This window comes from Musa acuminata, chromosome BXJ2-5 (assembly GCF_036884655.1).
Source record: "Musa acuminata AAA Group cultivar baxijiao chromosome BXJ2-5, Cavendish_Baxijiao_AAA, whole genome shotgun sequence".
NCBI lineage: Eukaryota > Viridiplantae > Streptophyta > Magnoliopsida > Zingiberales > Musaceae > Musa > Musa acuminata.
The window spans coordinates 519,128-541,222 of record NC_088342.1 but is presented as its reverse complement, the minus strand read 5'-3'; the positions used below and the strand labels follow the sequence as shown (position 1 = coordinate 541,222).

General features: G+C 38.1%; 2 protein-coding genes and 1 pseudogene across 2 annotated transcripts; all 3 read left to right on the top strand.

The window, feature by feature from the left end:
• Nucleotides 1-1,929: 1,929 nt before the first annotated feature.
• LOC103983759 (sugar transport protein MST6-like) lies at nucleotides 1,930-3,795 on the top strand (annotated as a pseudogene).
• A 625-nt stretch (nucleotides 3,796-4,420) lies between these two features.
• Nucleotides 4,421-11,737, top strand: LOC135611977 (protein LIKE COV 2-like). The gene is made up of 7 exons (XM_065107653.1): nucleotides 4,421-4,601; nucleotides 7,064-7,116; nucleotides 7,193-7,302; nucleotides 8,163-8,330; nucleotides 9,353-9,450; nucleotides 9,938-10,064; nucleotides 11,387-11,737. The coding sequence occupies exons 1-7, from the start codon at nucleotides 4,497-4,499 to the stop codon at nucleotides 11,491-11,493; spliced, it is 768 nt and encodes a 255-aa protein (XP_064963725.1). The 5' UTR covers nucleotides 4,421-4,496; the 3' UTR covers nucleotides 11,494-11,737.
• A 681-nt stretch (nucleotides 11,738-12,418) lies between these two features.
• LOC135611975 (uncharacterized) lies at nucleotides 12,419-21,395 on the top strand. Its single transcript, XM_065107651.1, has 13 exons — nucleotides 12,419-13,073; nucleotides 14,887-14,962; nucleotides 15,119-15,175; nucleotides 15,705-15,760; nucleotides 17,514-17,727; nucleotides 18,815-18,898; nucleotides 18,971-19,045; nucleotides 19,208-19,291; nucleotides 19,970-20,034; nucleotides 20,114-20,300; nucleotides 20,370-20,458; nucleotides 20,839-20,953; nucleotides 21,044-21,395. Exons 1-13 carry the CDS (start codon nucleotides 12,568-12,570, stop codon nucleotides 21,071-21,073), a joined length of 1,638 nt encoding a protein of 545 aa, XP_064963723.1. The 5' UTR covers nucleotides 12,419-12,567; the 3' UTR covers nucleotides 21,074-21,395.
• Nucleotides 21,396-22,095: the final 700 nt, after the last annotated feature.

The following is a 22,095-nucleotide window of genomic DNA, read 5'->3' as shown; positions in this document are numbered from 1 at the left end:
AACTAGTTATAATTAACATATATCGATTTGAATATTAATTCTTATCCACGTAGAATCATTCTCTTTCTTTTTCTAATGATTGAAAGAATATGATGATATATATTAGAGCTTAAGATTTTAAGTTGAATTAGTGGTATGCATTACTTTGAGCTAAAATAAAAATATATTAGATGAAAAAGAAAAATATATTGGACTGTAATTTGATCGAATATGAGTGAAACAATCAAGAGAATAATTTGTGTGGTAGGTTGAGAAGTGATTTAGCTGTGTCATAATGCGATCAGCAAAGGAGGGCACCTAAGTTTTCCATCCAGTTCACCAAGCAACAAGCATCACAAGGTTCAGCTTTTACTACTGACCTCCTTGCTCTAACACACACCCATGTCATAGACTGGCACAAGGAATGAAACATATCATCATGTAGATTGTTAGGTTAGGTGAACATGGAAGCCAACTCTGCAGGAGCAGCCAACCTTGGAGGACCACAAGAGTATGTACTGTTTCATCAGGTTCATAACTCATGCAAGCTGCTTAACCTCTTCAAACCATTCAGCTCTGACATCAATCAATCCCAATGTTTTTTTTTTTTTTTGGGTATGGTCTCAGTCATGAGTACTCCTCGTTTAATTTGGTCTCTCCCACCAAACCATAATAACTCCGACACTCGAGTTTATATGATTCACATTTCATATCAATCGAAGCTCGACACATGGAGTACAATCGATAAAACCTATCCCATCAACATAAGATTAGAGGAAGAATTCTTCATTTCAAAAACATCCAAGAACATATTAGGGATTCGGAAATCATGTGTTGCCTGTTCTTGGATGATGATGATGTACAAGTCTAACTGGCATGGCGGCATGAGCAAGCTAAGAACATGTAATGTGTCGGCAGCAGAGACATTCTTTGTCAGTGGGGACAACTAATGATGCTTATCTCCAGCATTGGAGCTGCTCTGCATGCTTTCGGATTGCTTGATGCTTTTTTTCTCTCTTTCTTCTTTTAATTCATGTCTGCATCATCATGATAAAATTTAGGTGACTGAATGTCTGAACCTGTGTTGCATTTAATTCTTGTTTCACTGACATTAAATAAACCATGCAACTTGTAACATTCCGATTAGTTGGGAAGGGGAAGAAGATTTGAATGAACTTTTTAATGATCGGATGATGATTAACTTGGGATTAAGTAATTTTTAGTCAATCACTCAAACTCAATAGGTTAATGGGCCTCGACGGGTTGAATTGTAGGTGAGGGGCTGCAGTAGGCATAGAGGATCAGACTGGTTCATGGATGCATTGAATCTTGTGATTCCTCTCAGTCTTCTCCAGGAGATGCAGCTGACTCAATCCAATCCCACAAATCATCTATTTTGACACTGCTCCTGAAACCATGCAGATGATATCAGTTGTAGATTTTCACCTCTCTCTCTCTCTCTCTCTCTCTCTCTCCATAAGGACTCACTAATAAGAAAATGATGGAAGAAGAGACCGTCAGTCACCAAAACATAATAGCAGTTGGACTTCTCAGCTTCAGTGTGCTGAAGCTGACAAGAAGAATCACCTTCGAGCTTTGTCTCGCCACAACTCCTCCTGCTGTTTGCCTTCAACCATGATCAACAGTGTGACCTAGTGACCATTTTTAGGTAGTATGACCAAGCCTTCCTGCATTAATGGATCGAGGATTCTCCTACAAGAAGGTGGAAGATGGCAGCAAGTGGCCAAAAATAGGCCAATATCCACAGACATCTACCACCAGATCCCAAGAACACGCAATGGATAATGCCGTAAGCCATATACTCTCTTGGCCTCCTCTATAACACTCCTCCAAGCCCTGCTGATTCCCACAAGAACTTCCATCTTCTGCTCTTCTACTTCTTTTTCTTCTTCTTCTTCCTTCGGTACCTTGATCTCCTTCGTCTTGTACAACAGAATGGCTGGTGGAGCGATCCTGAGAGCCGGAAATGGCGGCAAGGATTACCCAGGGAAGATGACGCTCTTCGTCTTCCTAGCTTGTCTTGTTGCCTCCTCCGGTGGTCTCATCTTTGGCTACGACATCGGCATCTCCGGTGATCCTTACATCACGACTCAACGCCTATCTCCTCTTTTGCTTCGGTCAAGCTCTTCTGTGACGACCTTTCGCTGTCTTCTTCTTTGGCTGCTGCTGTGAAGGTGGGGTGACATCAATGGATGGGTTCTTGGTCAAGTTCTTCCCCTCGGTGTACAGGCAAGAGAAGGAGGACGCGAGCACGAACCAGTAGTGCAGATTCGACAGCCAACTCCTCACTGCATTCACGCCGTCCCTCTACTTGGCTGCCCTGATCGCCTCCTTCTTCGCGTCGACGGTGACGAGGGCGTTCGGAAGGAAATGGTCCATGTTCGGCGGCGGCATCACCTTCCTGGTGGGAGCAGCCATTAATGGTGCGGCTGAGAGCGTGCTGATGCTTCTCCTCGGCCGCATTCTCCTCGGCGTCGGCGTCGGATTCGCGACCCAGGTCAGAACTTGGCTGCTTTCGCTACAGAGACTGTGATCTGATCTAATCTTACGACGACTCCGTAAGCGCAGTCTGTGCCTCTCTATCTCTCTGAAATGGCGCCTGCAAAGCTTCGCGGCATGCTCAACATCGGCTTCCAGCTCATGATCACCATCGGCATTCTCGCCGCCAATCTCATAAACTACGCCACCGCCAAGATTAAGGGTGGCGCATCAGCTTGGGGCTCGCCTCTGTCCCTGCGACCATCATCACCCTCGGCTCGCTCCTGCTCCCTGACACTCCCAACTCCCTCGTCGAGCGCGGCCATGGCGAGAAGGCCCGCCTCATGCTCCGGAGGATCCGCGGCACCGCGGACATCCACGCCGAGTACGAAGACATCGTGGCGGCGTGCGAGGAGTCGCGGGCGATCGAGCACCCGTGGTCGACCATCCTGCGGCGGAGGTACAGGCCGCAGCTCACCATGGCTGTCCTCATCCCCTTCTTCCAACAGGTCACCGGCATCAACGCCATCATGTTCTACGCCCCCGTGCTCTTCAAGACCGTCGGGTTCGGCGACGACGCCTCCCTCATGTCCGCCGTCATCAGCGGCCTCGTCAACATGCTCGCCACCTTCGTCTCCATCGCCACAGTCGACAGAGTCGGCCGTCGGAAGCTGTTCCTGCAGGGCGGCGTCCAGATGTTCATATCTCAGGTGCTCGACCACCGCCACGCCACCGCTAACCTACCGCGATCCTCTTTCCGCTGAGATAATCTGTGATGAAACAGGCGATCGTGGGGACTATGATCGCGATCAAGTTCGGAACCAGCGGCTCCGCTGCGAGCCTCTCCAAGTCGTACGCCAACGGCATGCTGCTCTTCATCTGCACCTACACCGCCGGATTCGCGTGGTCATGGGGACCTCTCGGGTGGCTGGTGCCCAGCGAGATCTTCCCCCTCGAGATCCGTCCGGCCGGCCAGGCCATCACCGTCTCCGTCAACATGCTCTTCACCTTCATGGTGGCACAGGCGTTCGTGGCCGCGCTCTGCCACCTGAAGTTTGGCCTCTTCTACCTGTTCGCGGCGTGGGTGGTCGTCATGACCGTCTTCGTCGCCTTCTTCCTCCCTGAGACTAAGAATGTGCCCATCGAGGAGATGATCCTCGTGTGGCAGCAGCACTGGTACTGGGGCAAGTTCATCGCCGACGAAGATGTCAACGACGACGTCGTCGGTAGTATCGAGATGGGCAAGAACAGATCATACACTGGGAGGGTGTAAGTGGTCGATCCATGGAAGAGGAGTTGGGTTCTTGGAAGGCTCAGGCTTTGACTGCTTGCGCAACTGCAAGCAATTACATGACAAGAACAAGCGACTGCTCTTGTTCTGGAACTCTGACGACCGAGAAGATGAGCAAAGCTGTCGGTGGTCGTTGAACCGGAGACGACAAAAGCTTGACAATGCAACATGTCAACTCATGTATCTTTCATGAATTGGTATCTTTATCGGTAATATTTAGCTTATTTTCTTTTCTTCTTCTTCGCAGTTCCATTCGAGTTAGATCATTAAAAGCTTATAAATGTATTTTAGTTGTTCTTAATTGGTATCTTCAATTATTTTGGCTGTTCAACTGTTGTCTATACGAGTATTTGATCACACATCGAGTCTCAATATGATGGTTGATTTTTTTTATTATTCTTATTCTATAAGTAAACAATATATATATATATATATACATATAATATAATATAATATAATTGCACTTTCTTACTCTACAAGTAAACATTGTTGCCGACCTCCACAGTAAGACAACGTTGAGAGAAGGATGACATGCAACAAGTCAACATGTAATCCCGAGGCTAATCCAGTCTTTTCGTCCCACCGTAGCCCGCGCTGTGGTAGCTTATATAACTCCCATCCCGAAACAAACCATTCTACTTGTTGCGGCCTTCTCCCGCAGTGAAGCGTTAGGCAAAAGTCTCGTTGTCGCACTCGAGCGTCGCGATCGGAGGTGGAGAAGGTGGAAATGGCGGAAGAGAAGGAGTCCACGTCGATTCCTCTGAGCCAGGCGGTCGATCCCGAAGACCCCGCCAAATCGCCCCCCGCTTCGCCGGGTTCTTCCACTCGGAAGGTGCGTTTGTCTCGGATCTGATCGCGTTTGGCGTGATTCGTGATTCCGCCCCTTTTCTCCATTTTGTTCGTTCGTCGGCTGCGGTTTCGGAGATTCTTAGTGGAAATTGCGTGTCCAGATCCTGACCGCTTCTCCTTTCAAGCTTATTTGCCGTTCCGGTGAACGGATTGGGCAATCTGCAATGACTTGAGCATACATTAGTGTGGCATGGCCACAAACGATGAGATGAATACTTTAATAGGGTTCGAAATTTTTGCAGTAGATGGATAAGGTGGGGGATATACCCTAGAAAAAAGGGTTGTTTTCGTTGAATCTGCATTCTTTTGGTTTGATTCTTTGGTCACGGTGAGCCTTTTCTTCGAGACCATCTAGCACTTTGTTCAGTATAATATATAGGCATGAATTTTCAAAGGGGGCGGCGAATCTATTTTGGGCAATATGTGAATCTTTTAGATGCAATTAATGAATCTGCAGAAGAGTAATTCTGTGTTACGTAGTTTGCAAGTATATATGTCACAGTTATGAAGTTCTTTTGTCTTGTTTGGTTGGAAGAGGGAAACATGAATGAACAACTTTAGATGACATTATATTTATCCACAATGTACTGAGATCAAATTGAAGTGGAGGTTCTGGAAGACTGCGGAAGAAAGAATTGGCAATTTATGACTATTATAGAACACCTCTCAAAGTGGAGAGCCACACTTTAGGTTGAATATAATTTGTTCAATCCATGTTAATTCCCATGAATCGTAAAAATATGTTTTGGTAGCAAACTAGTCACATATTTCATTATATTGCCATTGGACTCACCATATTAATGTGACAAAGCAACTCCATTTACCTAAAATGAATCACATTGCACTGTCAATTAATGGGATGTGAAGAAGAATAAAAATAGACAAAGAAAAAATCTGAACTATATGTAGCTATTTGCGATGATCAAATCACAACTGCTTCTTTTGAACTCGACCACTCTAGCTTATCTAGAAAGCACATACCGGCAGCATTGCCTCAAGCATCAATATATTGGATCAATTATTACAGAGTGAAAATCACATATTAAAATTCTTGGTGAGATAAATATCAGCTTAGTTTCTTAAAGAATAACCAGGTATCTGCCTATTCTAAAAAATGCTTTGTGGTTTGTACAAAATGTCTCAAGATATGCAGTCCTCAGTTTTTCCTTATTTGATAGGGTTATTATGCTTATCTTTCATTTTATGTTTGTTTCTTTTTCTTAGTCTTATGTTATGATCCAACACTCTTAACATCATCGCTTTCCGTGCAATGCTTTATAATTTCTTTTCTATTATCTCTAATCCTCATTATTTTTTAATTATCTTCTTATATCAATTAGTAAAATTGTTTTTCCCTTTTAGTTTGACTTAATGTATATTACTTATCTTATTGTGTTTCCACTGCATATGATGCGAGTTTTGAACTGTATATGATGCAAGTCTTATTGTGTCAAATTGAGTTTCTTGTTCTCATGAACTGTATTATTGATGAACTATTCACTGCTCTTCATTATTCCAACCATTTCATTCTATAAGCTTAATAATTTCGTATACAGAAGCTCATATTAGGTTTTTCATGTTTAGATTAATTTGTTCTTGCGGTTCCATCTCAACTTTATCTGTCATAGTGCTCACCTTAACTGTACAATCTGCCTTCCCCTTGGACACCATTGTTAAGGTTTGGTATCTGGAATCTGAAATAGTATTCCGGAGCAGTCATTTTAAGTGCAAGTGGTGATATTGTATGTACACTTTTCAAGTGGCATCAAATTACATGGAAGTCTACGAGAATTGTGCCAGAAGTTCCCTTAAACATCAGAATGGTGATGGTGATTTTGGAACTCTATGCTAATCATATTGGAGCTTGAGAACACTATGCAGCAACTTGATGATATCTTAAGGCACAATAAGGTCATTATATGTAAAAAAGGCTTGCAAATGTCTGTTCACAGTATGATATGATAACCTTTTTACAGGACATTCATTATGATGATGACAGTGGACCATACTTGTATTCTGATGATTGTTATTTGTATAGTGATCAAGCATCGAGGCAAGAATTCTAAGTTGATGAAAGTTGCAATATAATATTACCATGGAGTTCCCATAACATATGTAAGGAGAAGATGGAATATTGGTGGAAGCTTCATATTCTTGAATAATGATCCACTTGCTTCATTTTGTTTTATGAGCATGATAAAGCCTTTTTTGTTGCTTTATTCTTTCTCATGTGTTTGAAACGGAGGATGTCTAGGATACTTGATATGTACCTTATCCACAGTTTCAACTTTCAACTATAAGTTTCTCCTAGCCGTGTTATCATGTCTTTCATGTGTGTTAGGTCAAAATGTTCCATTATGATATGGTTTTGCTGCTAAGGTGATAAGAGTGGAGCTAATGTTCTATATTAAATTTTCTCACAAATTTATTGTCGCTGTTACCCAGGCTTGCTGTGCTGTTCTTCATAGCTGGGCGTCAAAAAAATTTTTGACTGGATGGTACATTTCTTCATATTTTTCTCTGTGTGCTTGAATGCCTCAATCTTTTCTCTAACCCTTTTCATCTATCTTGCAGTGTAGTTCTTTTCCCAGTTGCTGTCACATTTTACATTACATGGTGGTTCATTCAGTTTGTTGATGGTTTCTTCAGTCCACTGTACAACAAGCTTGGATTTGATATCTTTGGTAAGCTTTTGGCATATTTTTGCTTGTTTACGGCTGTGAATGAGCCAATGAGGTTATCTCATAATTAAGGAAGTCTCATCTTTTTAGTTACTTTTTGGGAATTATTGTCAAGTTGGCACAGATCTGTAATTTGTAATTGATTGTGGCCCTTGTTGGTTGTATAAAAGTCTCCAGAAAGTATGATATATAGATGAATGACATAATCAGAACATGGATTCCAGTAATAAAAAATCAGCTACTTACTAGAGAATTCGGTATCTGTTTTAGTTCAAAAGAGAATTAAGCTTAGGAAAACTGAAATCTTTAAGGTAACATGAAAGTTTGATCACTCAAGACTTTTAGCGATTAGTATTTTGTGATGGATTATGCTAAGAGACTCTCTTTTCCTTCATTTTATCCATTCTTTTTGACCTACACTGCCTTGGGCAGTAAAGAATGAAGAGTTTATATGTCTGTTTATCTTGGAGTGATTACTTGGTTGATAGTGCCAAGTATCAGAATTGAATGAATAGATAATCTTTTATATTCATAATGAGCAAGTTCAGGAGCAGGGCTTTCTATATTGTTATTAGAAAAGGACCAACTTTTCCTATATTCTAATAGCATTTAAAAAGTACACACAGTGAGATTTTTCCTCATTTCATATTAGTTCTATGTAGCATTAGTGCCAGAAAGCATTAGTTCATGCCTTTCTATGTTGTTTTTATATTAAATCTTCAAAGCTTCAAGAATTGTTGGCTTTCTAAGGTCTAACTTTGTCCATTGTTACAGTTGTTACTGAATGTTGTTATTTTTTAACCCAAGACTTCTTTTTAAAATTCTATTTTCATGAATTTATCTTTTCTTTATTGAAATTGCAGGCCTTGGATTCTTGACATCTTTGGTATTTGTATTTCTCATTGGAACTTTTGTTTCATCATGGTTGGGTGCAACTGTTTTCTGGGTGGGGGAGTGGTTTATAAAAAGAATGCCATTTGTGAGGCACATTTACTCAGCATCAAAGCAAATCAGCACTGCCATTTCTCCTGGTAGCATTTCTCTACATGACTAAACCATGATTGTTTGAATGTTGGCCATGTTGTACTTTCTTTTAGGAAGATGTTATAACATGCAATTAATAACTGTTGTTTGTTCATTATCTACTTTCATTATAGAATAGGTAGCACTTATTATCATCATGAATGGTTATTTTTTAGTGTTCAAATTATTTACATCTTGCTTTTAGGACATGGTTTATTACCAATTTACCTGTCATTATTGATTTTGTAAAGAATTGACCTTGCCTTGTTACATTTAGCATGGAGTTAAAACTATGTTTGTTTCTGGTGTGGCTTCGACATGTCTTGTATATTATAGAATTAAAACATGGACCTTAAAAATACATTGGAACAAGCCTATATGATGTAAGAGTGCCAAAAGTTAAAACAGTGCTGTTGGCAAGGTCATCAGGACGCAGGCCTGTCATTATATAGGATAAGGCCCAATTCTAACATATCCAAGTCATGTTGGATGTAAAATAAAAATCTGATTCTATACTCCTGTTGCGGACATGATCAGACTGTCTGATTGATAACCAGATAGCAATGTCAAAAAACCCAAATTTTGAGTGTACTATAACACTGCTTGAACAGGAATATGTCTGCTACAAATTGATGTCACTTTGTTCTTCTCAAACCAATTATTCTTAACTGATGCAGAATTTATAAGCCTCCTATATGATATGCTAATAAATATCTTGTTTTGTTCTTGTTACATGGTTAGCTATAGCTGCTTAAAAGAAAATGTTTGTAAATTTTTTCTCCCATTATTAAGAAGGCAAAGTAGCAGCTGTTACCTTATGCTTTCTTTATTCGGCTTGTGCTGTTTGGTATATTTTGCTTTGTTACATATGATGTGTTCAGTTAATCTGTCATCTGTTTCTTTATCTGGGGTGATGCAACCAAGTGTTTGCCATTCTCAATTTAGTTAGATTGTGTTGATACCTGCAAACTGTTACTCCTTTGTTCTCAATATACATTGCTTTGGCTCAGCTTGCTTCTTTTTTTCACAGACCAAAATACCACAGCTTTTAAAGAGGTTGCAATTATCCGTCATCCACGTATTGGCGAGTATGCATTTGGTTTTATTACATCATCAGTGGTCTTTCAGGTACTTAACATTATAAGTTGCACTTGTTACCTATCAATGTGATCTTAGCTAGTTGGCTTGTGCAATAGTTTCTTGATCTAGAATAAATTGCGAGTCATTGGGTAAGTAGCTCTTGATCTATAATAAGTTGCAATTTGACTTGTTTTTGCTATTTTTAGAAGATAAAACATAATTATACAATTTATCTCCAACAGTGAAAAGACAATAGAAACATCATCAGTAAGAAATTTAAGGAAATTTCTTGGGGTATCTTTATACGAAGACTGGGCCACCCCTCTAATTCTGGCCTGGTTATCAAGCCAATTAGCCATCTTATTTGCTTCCTGATTTCCTAGCTAAAACCATAAAATTTATGTCAATGGTGTAATTTGCAGTACATATAAATTATGCTTTGCTTTAATCCCATCATGTTTGATATCAAATTAAGACATGACCAATCGTGGATCTCTTGCACTGTTACAATAATCCTATTATTTTTATACTGCAGAGTGACAACGGTGAGGAAGAATTATGCAGTGTTTATGTTCCAACAAACCATCTATATATTGGTGATATATTCTTGGTCAAATCTGAAGAAATTATTAGACCCAACCTGACTGTTCGTGAAGGCATAGGTCTGGTTCCTTGACGTCTCTGGATTTTTTTTTTAAATTTTGTCACCTCTTTGGTCAGCAATATATCGCAGCTTTGTCTCTTTTATTTATCATTTATATAGCTGGAGAAATTATGTTTTGATGTTTCTTAATGCACACATTATGTTTTGATTTTCTATTTGCACATGTTTTCTTTATATTATTGCCATTAATCTATATCTTTGATGTGAAAAAAACATGCAATGAGCATAAAACTGTGCCACATGCTGTTAGCTGGCCTTTTTTTTCGGAAGAATGAACAAAAAAGCCCCGTGCAATTGCTTGATTCCACTACCCCCATTCCATCCTTTAATATCATTACCTGTACTCATTAAGGGTTGTTTTAATTGTAAAATCAGATTTTAACATGGAAGAAATTGGATGATAATGTGGTAGAACTTGAATGAGTTTGGGTTAAGGTTGGGCTTATATAAGTTGGCTAGTATGGGTGAGAAACAGATGAACAAAGTTGACCTGATTAATAAATTGGTTGGATTCTAGATTAGGAAATGGACCTAACTAACTAAAAACAATCCAATCAATATTTAGGTCGATACATGAAAACAGTTTGTATTGTCCTCAGTGGTTTTATAATGTCTTACCGTGTTAAGTGGTCATCTTCTACATGCCATATTCTGGTTGTTTAAGCTGATCAGATTATACCAAAGGCAGATTAATCATCTCATTCTTTATCTGATTTGACCTGGTTAGGTTACATATCAAATGGGTGGAGTTTTGGGTAATTTTTTGACATGTCTATTAAGTGGGTTGGGTTCAGATTCATAATTTTCTTTTTCCTAGTACGTGCATCTCTTTACATTCCCATCCTATGAATGAGTTCCTTTGTGCTTCCTGTAAACATTTGTCATTCTGTATTCATACTTGTAGAGCAAGGCTTTGCTTATTTCCTAATCTTGGTTCTAATCTTGTGAAACTAACATAGGCTTTACTTGGCATTGTTTCTGTTTTGTGTGCTTTTAAGTTAAGAAATAGCTAATTTTTTTTTCTGAAAGCAAAAACGAATTTTTGGTCACTTTCAAGAACACTGGAAGAGAGCACCTAATCGCTCAGGTTATGAGTTCACGTGACACTAATGAGAAAATAAAATTTTGAAATTTAGGCACCGAGCATGTCATCTCATGATTTTAACATGTTTCTCGTTGGTTTTCCGACTTGTAAGTTGTAGAAACAAATATGCAAAGCAAACACAATGTACATGTATTTTTCTGCTAAACATAAATGTGCAAGTAATGACACCATCGTATTCTTTCCTAATGTTCTCTCTGATGTTTCCTATGCCACAGAGATTATAGTTTCTGGCGGCATGACAATGCCGCAGTTGATTGCTCCTCTAGAAAGGATTCCATCAAAAAACCAGAGTGTTCGTTTGAACAGAATAACAACACAGTGAAGCTGATGTGTATGTCTGTCATTCTGCTGCTGTAAGTACGATAAGATCCACTTCTCTCTAAACTACAACATCTATGTTTCAGCGTTATGTCTGCTCGCTCACGTTGTGCTTATATACTATGAATGCTTTCCTCCTCGCATACTGGAGGAAATAGAGATTCAGGGATGGAAGCTTCATTGTGCTATACGAGATGATGCTGTAAACAGTTAAAACTCTTATGTTGAAATCGGAGGGTGTTTGTGCAGATATAGAAGATAATTGTTAGTATTAGTAGTTTGAATCTGTTATTTTATCTCTTATCATAATACGATTGCTTGATAATCGAAGAAAACCAAAATCGAACCAATAATAATTGGTCGGTCCATTTATTAGATCGGTTTTATTTAAAAATAAAAAATGAACCGAGTGAAAATTGGATTGATTTTGTAATTTATATGAAATAATTACTTTGATATCTTTTATTTAATTATTTGTTATAGATGATATTTATATGGATTAAAAATTAGTAAGGAGGGGGAGGGGAGGGGAAAGAAAGGAAGTGGTCTTTCTCATTCAACAGATGATATTTTGGTTTGCGACATGGGGGGTTCAACTAAATCATATTTTAGTTAGTATGTTCATGCCTTGTGTCATTGTTATCTTTCTTGTCTCGTGTCTGAAAAAACAAAAACAAAAAAAAAAAAACTTTTTCTCGATAAATAATATATACAAAATTTGGGTCGATTCGGTACACAGCTGACGACGAGGAGCGGGAGCTCGAGAACACTTACACGGTCAGGACGCAATCAGTGATCGATCATGCTTCATTTTTGCCTCTTAAAAGACGATACGGATTTAATCTCAACCGCTCATCAATATCTCTCTCTTGGTGTGGCGGAGAAAGAGAGCTTTATATAATAGCACGCAGCCGCGATCCAAATCCGCTGGCTCATTAAGAGGCGCTCTCTCTCCTCTCTTTTCTTTTCCTCTGGCGGTTCTTTTCTAGGGTTTTGTTTTACGGTTCCCCAAGAATCTCTTTCTTGGGGAGAAAGGAGAACGACGGAGGGGTGGGGGACGGAAGGGGAAGGCGGCGCCATGGACTTCGATGAGTACGACTACTTAGAGAAGGCGGTGGAGGAGCCCAAGATGCACAAGGAGAAGGACCGTTCCGCATCTCGGCGCCACGGCGAGCGAGACAAGGACCGCGGAGAGAACGGCGAGGGCAGGGCCTCCAAGAGATCCAGAGCGGAGGAGCGGAACGGCGAGAAGCGCGACCGCGGAGACAGGGACCGGCCGGAGCGCCGTGAGAAGGACCACCATCGTAGCGGCCGTGAATCGGAGAAGGAGCGGGACAAGGATAGGGATCATCGCAGCCGAGAGAGGGAGCATAAGGACAAAGATAAGGAGAGGGAGAGGGATAGGGGAAGGGAAAGAGAGAAGGAAAGGGAAAGAGAACGCGACAAGGAGCGGGAGAGGGAGAGAAGAAGTAGTAGCAGATCACGAAAGCAGGACAAGGAGGCAGAGAAGGAAATGGAGAGAGCGAAGAGCAGAGAAAGGAGAGAACGAGAGCTTGAGAAAGAGATAAGGGAAAGAGAAAGCAGGTATTATATTATGTCCCTTCTTTTTTGCTTTTTTCTTCTTTTTCTTCTCCCTTTGTGTTCATCATGGAACTTATCGTGTTGGAGTTAGTGCGTTGGTTGGAGACATTCTTCATGTTTATTTTTCTCAAGAAAATCTACATCTAGAAGAACTGCCACTTTCGAAAGAAAAATAGTACAAAGAAGATTGGTTGGGAACTAAGGTTTTCTTAATCAATAATGGTTAATCACCTTTTTCTAAAATTGCATGTTAATTTATGAATCAGTTTCTATATTTTATCTTGTGTAGTTATTTAATGGAGCTTTACTTTGTTGTGATGCTTGTTATTGTCTACACTGCAAGACAACCTATGTTCTTGTTCGAAATTGATTTGGGTTGATATAAAGTTGAAGAAAAAATTTACTCAGTGCATATTCATTCTTAAACTAGAGCAGTATAAATATGAGATGAAAAAGGGATAGAACATATTATTTGTGTTTGCATGGCTTCTAGCAAGCAGAGGAATAAATCTTTCTTGTATGTCACTTCAACATTGTTCCAGAAACCTTAAACAAAAATCCAAGCAGAAATGTTTTTTAAATCTTGATGTTTTTAGAATGGAGGAAACAGCCAAATATATTCCTCCACATTGCAAAATATAAACCTTTTCTTATATGACACATTGTTTTAGAAACCTTAAAGAAAAAAGGACAAACTAAAGTGTTTCTTAAACCTTTTGATGTTTTGCTGAATAAAGGAATGAGGAAATGTCAAATGCATTCCTCCACATTGCATATATGCTTCCGAACCATTGTTCCTTATGTGTGTGTGTGTTTTGCTAGTGAATAGGGGTCTTCTAGAGATGGCTTACTGTGGATTTCACTAGTTGAGGATACTTGTTTGATAACTGTTGCCAAATATACAAACCATGTGTGGCAATCACAAAGACTCCTGCATGCTTTTGTACAAACATATTTTCCTCTTAAATCATTTATAATGCTGATTCAGTAAGTGCCAATATTCTAAGTTTTGTTGTTAATGGATTACTGTAAATCATGTATCCTGAAAATGTGTGTTCCAGAAACAGGAAAACTTCACTAAAAGATAAGAACCATTAAAATAAGAACCATTACACAATAAAGATAAGAACCATTAAAAGGAAAACTTCACTAAACTTCAATAAAAATAAGAACCATTACACAATCAAGTGACTAAACTAAAAGATAATACTCGCCTAATATTATTTCATTTTCATAACTTCACTAAAATTGTGACAAATTTACATGAAAAGTTTCTTAAAAATTATGAATCTAGTTAAGCGTTACTTTCCTTGGCTCAAATGTAATCATTTTATATTAAATCAGTTTTGTCGCAAACAATTACAATATGACCATTGATTTTGTTGGAAAATCAAAGTCTTCTGGCTTGCTATTAAGACATGAAGCCGAACTCCATTTTTAAATCAGGAATTACATCATTGATCCTCAGAATCTTCTCACTTCCATTGTTGTTCAAGATGTGCTTTCTGGACAATTGTGATAAAGGTTAGGAAGCTTTTCATGCTTAGAGAAATTAAATAGAAACAAAGAGCAGATTTTTTGTTTTTTTTAACGCAACATCTTCTTGTTTGCTATTGTTATTTACAAAATCTAGGTGTTAAGGGTGACAAATCACCTTCTTTTTAGATACAACGTAAACAAGCTTTGTTGGCATGTTATCTCTCGCGATGATTTTTCTTGATTCATTTACTTATTGTGTTGTGTTTCATAAAGTGAGAAAAAAATAACATGAATTTTAATTATGGAATGACTTATTAATCTTTGTTTTCATGTGTAGGAGGTTTAAAGACAAAAAAGATGTAGAGCCTGAAGCTGATCCAGAAAGGGATCAGAGGACTGTTTTTGCTTATCAGGTCTGCCAATTGATTTATCTCCCTCTTTCTCTCTCTTTTATTTTTTTGCTTCATAGTAAGGCATGACAGACTCCTGTGCCTTCTTGTTTGTAACTATCTTCTTACTTGGGATGCACCTTGACATCTTTTAAGTTTTCTTACTTTTTGACGTTGCAGATGCCTTTGAAAGCTACTGAAAGAGACATTTATGAATTCTTCTCGCAAGTAGGAAAGGTCAGTGAATCAGCACTTTTGTTTTTAGTTGTTAAAGAGAAGCTACAGGTTGATGATTGTTCTGCAATTTGTTAGGTTTTACTGCATGTTTTGGTATAGCATGCAACCAACAGATATAAAGTGTTCTGACTTTCCATATTGTATACAAGAAAGGTATAGTATTTCAATTGTAATATACATCCTCTTGTGTATTTTTGGTACCTTAAGTAGTTCCTATGGTAGGACATATGGTAGGACATATGCTAATGCTGCTGGCATAAAATTTACCATTTAAAATGGTGTTGTTGCATGTTATTGAGATACATTTGCTTCTTATTGCAGTAAATGCTTCTTTGCCTTCAATGAAGCGTATTATGTTGACCTTTTTATGGCTCAACATACTTTATTTGGTGAGCTAGATAATGAGAAAGCAGTTGACTGCTTCAATATGGGTTTAGATTGTCATATGCATGCCAAAATGTCATGTAAGTTAATATCCTAGTTGTTCAGTATAAAGGCACATCTTTAACAATTGTATTGTAGTTTCCAGGTGAGGGATGTTCGGTTGATTATGGATCGGAACTCAAGAAGGTCGAAAGGAGTCGGGTATATATTTCTCTCTCATGCGCACAAAATATGTGTGATTTCATGTACCTTATGAATTAACATAAAGTTCAATTATGCTAATCAGATATAGGAGGAATGTGACTTTGAGGAAATATAACATGTTTGCTATTCTGATTATCTTCTTGATTAGACATGAGCTTACGGAACAACCTATATATGCTTTTTCCATGACTCAATTCCTAATGTAGTTTTAGTTTCTGCCCTTATTTCATGTATTTTTAAGTTTGAAGATTGTTTATGGATTTTTTTTTCTTATTGAATGCTTATAATTTATTCTGCTGCTTATGGTCTCATGGAGTGGCTGTTGACTGCTCTAAATGAACAAATTGCTCATCTTATATCTGGGTGTTGTATCAATGATTTTACAGTGCACTAATCCTGTTTAGTTTAGGTATTTTTATGGCATCTCTATACTGCCATATCTCCATTTCTATTTTTTGAGCACTGGAATCTGTGTAATCAAATATGTAGCAGACACTATCTTCTTGATGTGTCTCGAAAACTCCACATTATCATCCTCTTGATGTACTAGGTGAAGCATATGTTACCGTTGCTATTCTTATTTACTGGATTTGCCTTTCCTTTTAATTTCCATCAGAGCGAAAGGCATGAATTATATATTCTGTCATCAGGAGATCACCAATCTGCATGCTAGTAGAATAAATATGAATTATAAAGATGTTGCAGTCAGTTTTCTTGTTTTGCTTGTGCCTTCATTTGTACTTTGGAGGTCACTGGTATTTTAGTTTTCCTTTCGACTTTCATTTGCTTTGAATTTGTTATACTGATTGTCCTGTTAAGAAAAAAAATTTCATATATGTCGAAATCAGAGTGCCGAGTCATCTTCTACAGCTGATTGTTTAACCATCCTTATGGTCAGCTACCGAGTTTGATCTTCATGACTTTCTGCATTAATTGACAAAAAGGGTATGGGTGTAATTGTTAATTAAACTTATTGTGAATACAAACAAGTGTTTAACTGTTAAAAATAAACACATCTTGTCCAAAATGTTGGTATTTATTGTGGACTAAAAACAAGAATGATGAATATTGCAGATAGAGCTAATGGCTATTGTCAAAAATTTATTATGTATGCCATCTTACAATAATGTTGAAGATAATTGTTGGTGGTTGTCTTTCGAGTCTTTATTCTTCATCATTCTTAATAGTGTGTCTCTGAAGAAATATGGGTAGTAGTTTATCCTTGAAAAGAGGCTTCCATAGGGAATGAAACAAATGCAATGAGCTGCACAATTGTGAACACTTTTGAGAGAATCTCCAAATGGAGAATAGATTTCAGAATCCTTGGCTGTCTCTAAAACTGTAGCAAATATTGAAAGATAATTGCTTATTTGGTCTCTTAGTAGATCTGAAGCAGATGCTAGTATGTACTGCCCAAGGGTGGTTTCTGTTGGGTGCATATGCTTGTTTGGTAACTAATTTTCATCCGGTGCTTGTATATGTGAAGAACACTAAAAGGTCTTTGCTCATTTGCAAAAATTGTATATATAAAATTATGTCACCCAGAAGATTGTTCTTTCTTCCTTTTGATTTCATCCTTTTGTATATGCAAGAATTGTCTATACAAAAGTATGTTTGTTTTTTGCTGTGTGTTTCTGCAGTAGATTGATTGTTTCACTTTTCTATCTTCTGTACAGGCTTCTTGTTATTTCTTTAGCTTTATTAGGGATGCATATTGGAACTTACATTCTTCCATGTTGATTGATTGCAGTTATATTGAGTTTTATGATGTGATGTCGGTACCGCTGGCTATTGCACTGTCTGGGCAACTTCTACTTGGTCAACCTGTCATGGTCAAACCTTCTGAAGCTGAAAAGAATCTTGTTCAGTCAACTGCTTCAAGTACTGGTATTGCAGGCGCTGCTGAAAGAAAGATTTACGTTGGAAACCTGCATTATAACATTACAGAAGAGCAACTTCGTCAGGTGCAAATCGCCAGTCTTTAACACTGATCTTTGAGATATTTTGTGATGTATCTCCACTGATCTTTGAGTATATTTTAGAGAAGGATACTGATCTGAACTGGACTACCTGCACTGATAGTCACAAGGAGAAACTAATCTAATTAGCTGCTCCATTCGAAATCTGGAAGAATTATCCACTAGACTGGGAGGAAGATGTTGTCTTGAGTTAAATTCAAAACCTTGAATCTTGTGGCATCAACTACTTTGACATATCTGTCAGAATTAGCTGGTTCAACATATTTCAACCCCTTTAACACTTATAAGGAGAAAGAAAAAGAATAAAGTAACTAGTAAAATGCATCTACATATGCTATATGGATAAGAATAAAGTAACTAGTAAAATGCATCTACATATCACTCTTTACCCTTTTGTGCTTTTTATGGATTTTCAATCTTATAAAGTACTATGCTTGAACTGACAGCTCGGCTCCTAAATTCTGTTACTTAGTTCATATCAGAAAGTTGACTGGATGTTAACCACTTATGAAGAGCAACTATTTTGTTATTAGAACAAAATAGAAAATTGCAAAGAAGATAGGTGAGGAGAAAAGGGTTTCTACTGGCAGAAAATATAGGTGAAGAATTGGAAAGGAACTTGAAATTTGACCTTGGCTGGGATTCTAGGTGGTACAAGTAAGAAGATATAAGATAGACTTGAGATCTTGCCCCTCTGCCATCTCTATTTTTGTTGACAGTCGTATTCTTCATGTTCTTGGAAATATACTCTCCTTCTGAGCTGCCTAAATTCTTTAAACATGGAAGAATTTTGTTGGTTACAACTGTAGCTCTTGTATTTCTTTTTGTGCTTATCTATTCCGGGTCATTCATGATGGTCTTAACTGTGGTGTTATGTCTCTACTTTAATGGGTCAATATATCTTTATTTCTTTTCCTCTAATTTAAACTTAAATTAGCTCTACATTCTACATACAATGAAATGTCATTTTATGTCCTAGGTTTTATTGTTTATTTTTTTTAGTTTTTGCATTTTGTGTGTAACTTGTTAGGCCATTGTGTAAAAATTTGTCTTGTAATTCTTTTCTTTTAAGATCTTTGAACCTTTTGGCGCTGTGGAGCTTGTGCAATTACCGCTAGATGAATCAGGACATTGTAGAGGTTATGGATTTGTTCAAGTAAGTAAAATAGCCTGCTAGTTCTGTTGTCATCTCGCTTTTCATTTGCTGACATGATCTTTTCTTTCCCAGTTTGCACAGCTTGAGCATTCAAAGGCTGCCCAAAGTTTGAACGGGAAGTTGGATATTGCTGGTCGGATTATCAAGGTAACCATTTACTTATTTTGAGCATTTATCGGTTCAGTTTTCCATGAGATCATTTTTTTAATGTTTTGTAGCAGATTCTATTGTCTTTTATCTGCCAGTGATTTATTGACCAAAGTTGTTTAGCAATCATATGTTACAAATGAACTCTAAATGTTTTCACAGGTTTCAGCTGTCACAGATCATGTTGGAGTGCAGGATACTGGGACAAATGCTGCTGACTTTGATGATGAGGATGGTGGTGGTCTGGTATGCTGAATGTGTTCTTTGTTTTTGCTTTGAATTGCTAATGCTTATAACATTCTCAAGTTTAGCTCTATTGATAATTATCGAAAAAAAAACAGTGACACATTGACGATGTTTTTTTTAAGCTTTTGCTATCCTTTACAACCCTGTAGATATAAAACCAAACACATTTGGAAGTATGATGCTTGGGTAATGATATTGAGAATTTTTTTGCATTTGCTATCCTTTACAACCCTGTAGATATAAAACAGTGAACCAAGCATTTTTTGCTTTAGAATTCGATGTGTTCAGTTCACCATTTTTGGCATTAGAATTCTTTTGAAAAGCATCCTCAAATAACTTCAATTACTTATCTAGCAATCAGGTCCTATTAGAGCTGCGATATAACTAGTCATGTTTGTCGCTGTATGTTAGGCTGTTCAACAGGTTATACGAACTGTCCATGGTTGTTCATGAGTCCATACATATATTCCAGCATGCCACCTCAGGTAGTCAGGTTGATGTGTTGTGAATCGATCCTGTTTGCTAAATAAGCTGGCTTGTAAATTTTTTGGAAGTTAGGCACAAATATTATTAGGGAGCTTGCAAAATAACATGATGGATGATGGCTGTTATGCTGCCGAACATGAGAGTTCCTTTAAAAATTCATATGTGATAGTTGCTTATTTTGTTTTCTTGCAGTCATTAAATGCTCGTTCCAGAGCAATCCTCATGCAGAAACTGGATCGCACTGGAGCTGCCTCGAGGTCAATCTTCATGACTAGACCAGTTGTTTATGTTTTTCTTTTTCTTATTCATGACCTGAATTGTTCATTGTCTTTTCAGTATTGCCGAGTCGCTAGGAGTACCTATCATCAATGGGGCAGTTCCTAATCAACATGCCTTTGGCCTGCTTGCTAATGGGCGATCTATGAGTCCTGCAGTTGTCTCATCAGCACAACATACTCCAACTTCTGTGGTGGAGCCAAGCGAGTGCTTATTGTTAAAGAACATGTTTGATCCAAGCACCGAGGTTAGACAAGTGTTTATCATGATACATGCCTCTCTTTCGTATTACTGAACTTTAGTGTTTGCATTTCAGACGGAACCTGATTTTGATTTGGAAATTAAAGAAGATGTCCAAGAAGAATGTTCCAAATTTGGCCCTGTGAAGCATATACATGTGGAGAAGTGAGTTCTTTTCTCTAGAATGAACAAATTTATTTTATGCATTGTGATTATGGTGTTTTGCAAGTGCTACATTTTGGTAAATTGCCTACCCCACCCAATTGGGCTAATGAGAGGGTCAACCACCCAACCAGACAACTCAATGAATTTATGGTATTTAAATTCAGAGAGCTTCTGCAACGTGAAAAGAGCTTGTGGTATTTAAATTAAATGATGAATTTATTTTCATGTGCTTGGTCACATAGCATATAGGGTTTTCTTGAGAGTGCTTTGAGATCGGGATGTGAATCTTTAAAATTATCATGATTTATGTTTGACATTAGTTTTATTTTATTTTTATTTCTATGATGGTTATAACATTTTTGATATTTCCACTTGTGCAGGAACAGCACTGGTTTTGTATACCTACGATTTGAAAGTGTGACAGCCGCTGTGAGTTGCCAGCGTGCTATGCAAGGCAGATGGTTTGCGGGAAGATCGGTCTCAGCCACATTCATGGTATGGTTTTTTTTTTTTTTTTTTAACTACCCAAGTAATTATTTTATTGAAATTTGACTTAGGCACCCAAGTAATTTTTATCCTTTGCAGCGGCCACAAGAATATGAAGCCAAATTTTGAAACCCACCCTTCCTCACCCGTCCGTCTGGTGGCTGATGTGTACAAGTCATTTGTTCTAGTGAAAATGCATGTGACCCGTGTGTAAGTCTCGATGGTTGTGAAACAAAGCGCTTAGTTTTTCTTTCTCGTTGCTGGTGAAACTAATGACAGGGAGTTTAGTTCCATTAGCCTTTTTTCGTAGCAGCAAAAAGTTAAATAGCATTCTCGGGCTTACATGATTTGATTTCCTCGAGGATTCTTTATGATTTGTATTACAACAGCAGTGCCACCTAAGAACTGTGATATATATGGTTAGTTACCCCTGATAAATTACTCTTTATCAGCAGTGCTCTCAGAACTTTTGGGCCGCAACCTGAAAATTGTGGTACGCAAATAGCCTTTTCATGTTTTAAGAACATGAAAACAAAGGCTTTGAAAACTTTGTTCGCTCGTTTCTAACAAGGATTCAGAAACAATCATGGCCTATCCAAAAATATAGAATTCTCATAATCGAGGGTTATTTCGAACTCCCTTCAACCCCTTTGCGCTATCGTAAGGTCCTTTACCGAAAGCAAAGCGTGTACTTCGCCCAAAAAAACAAACCCCGTGCTCCTTGCTGCATACCACCTTGATTGCTTTATTTATCAATAGAAAAAGACTAATTCGTGCCAACCTGCTTTTTTTAAGTCTCAGATAACACTAGGAGGAGGCATGGCACAAAACACCCTATTCCAAAACAGCCTATGGTTTAAAACTTAAGACAGATTACAATTTTTGTTTTACACTGCTAAATAAAACTACCGAGTTCTTTTTATCATCACATCACTTTCCTACAATTTTTAAGCAGGCAGACCAGAGTTTGCCATGCATTTGAGAGAAGATAGCAGAAGCATCATTCATGTACATGATAGTATTCTTAGTTTTTAAGCACAGCGAGAGAGATATATATATATATATATATTTATTTATTTATATTTATGTGTGTGTGTATGTATGTATGTATATATATATACACAAATACACATACACACACACACACAAAT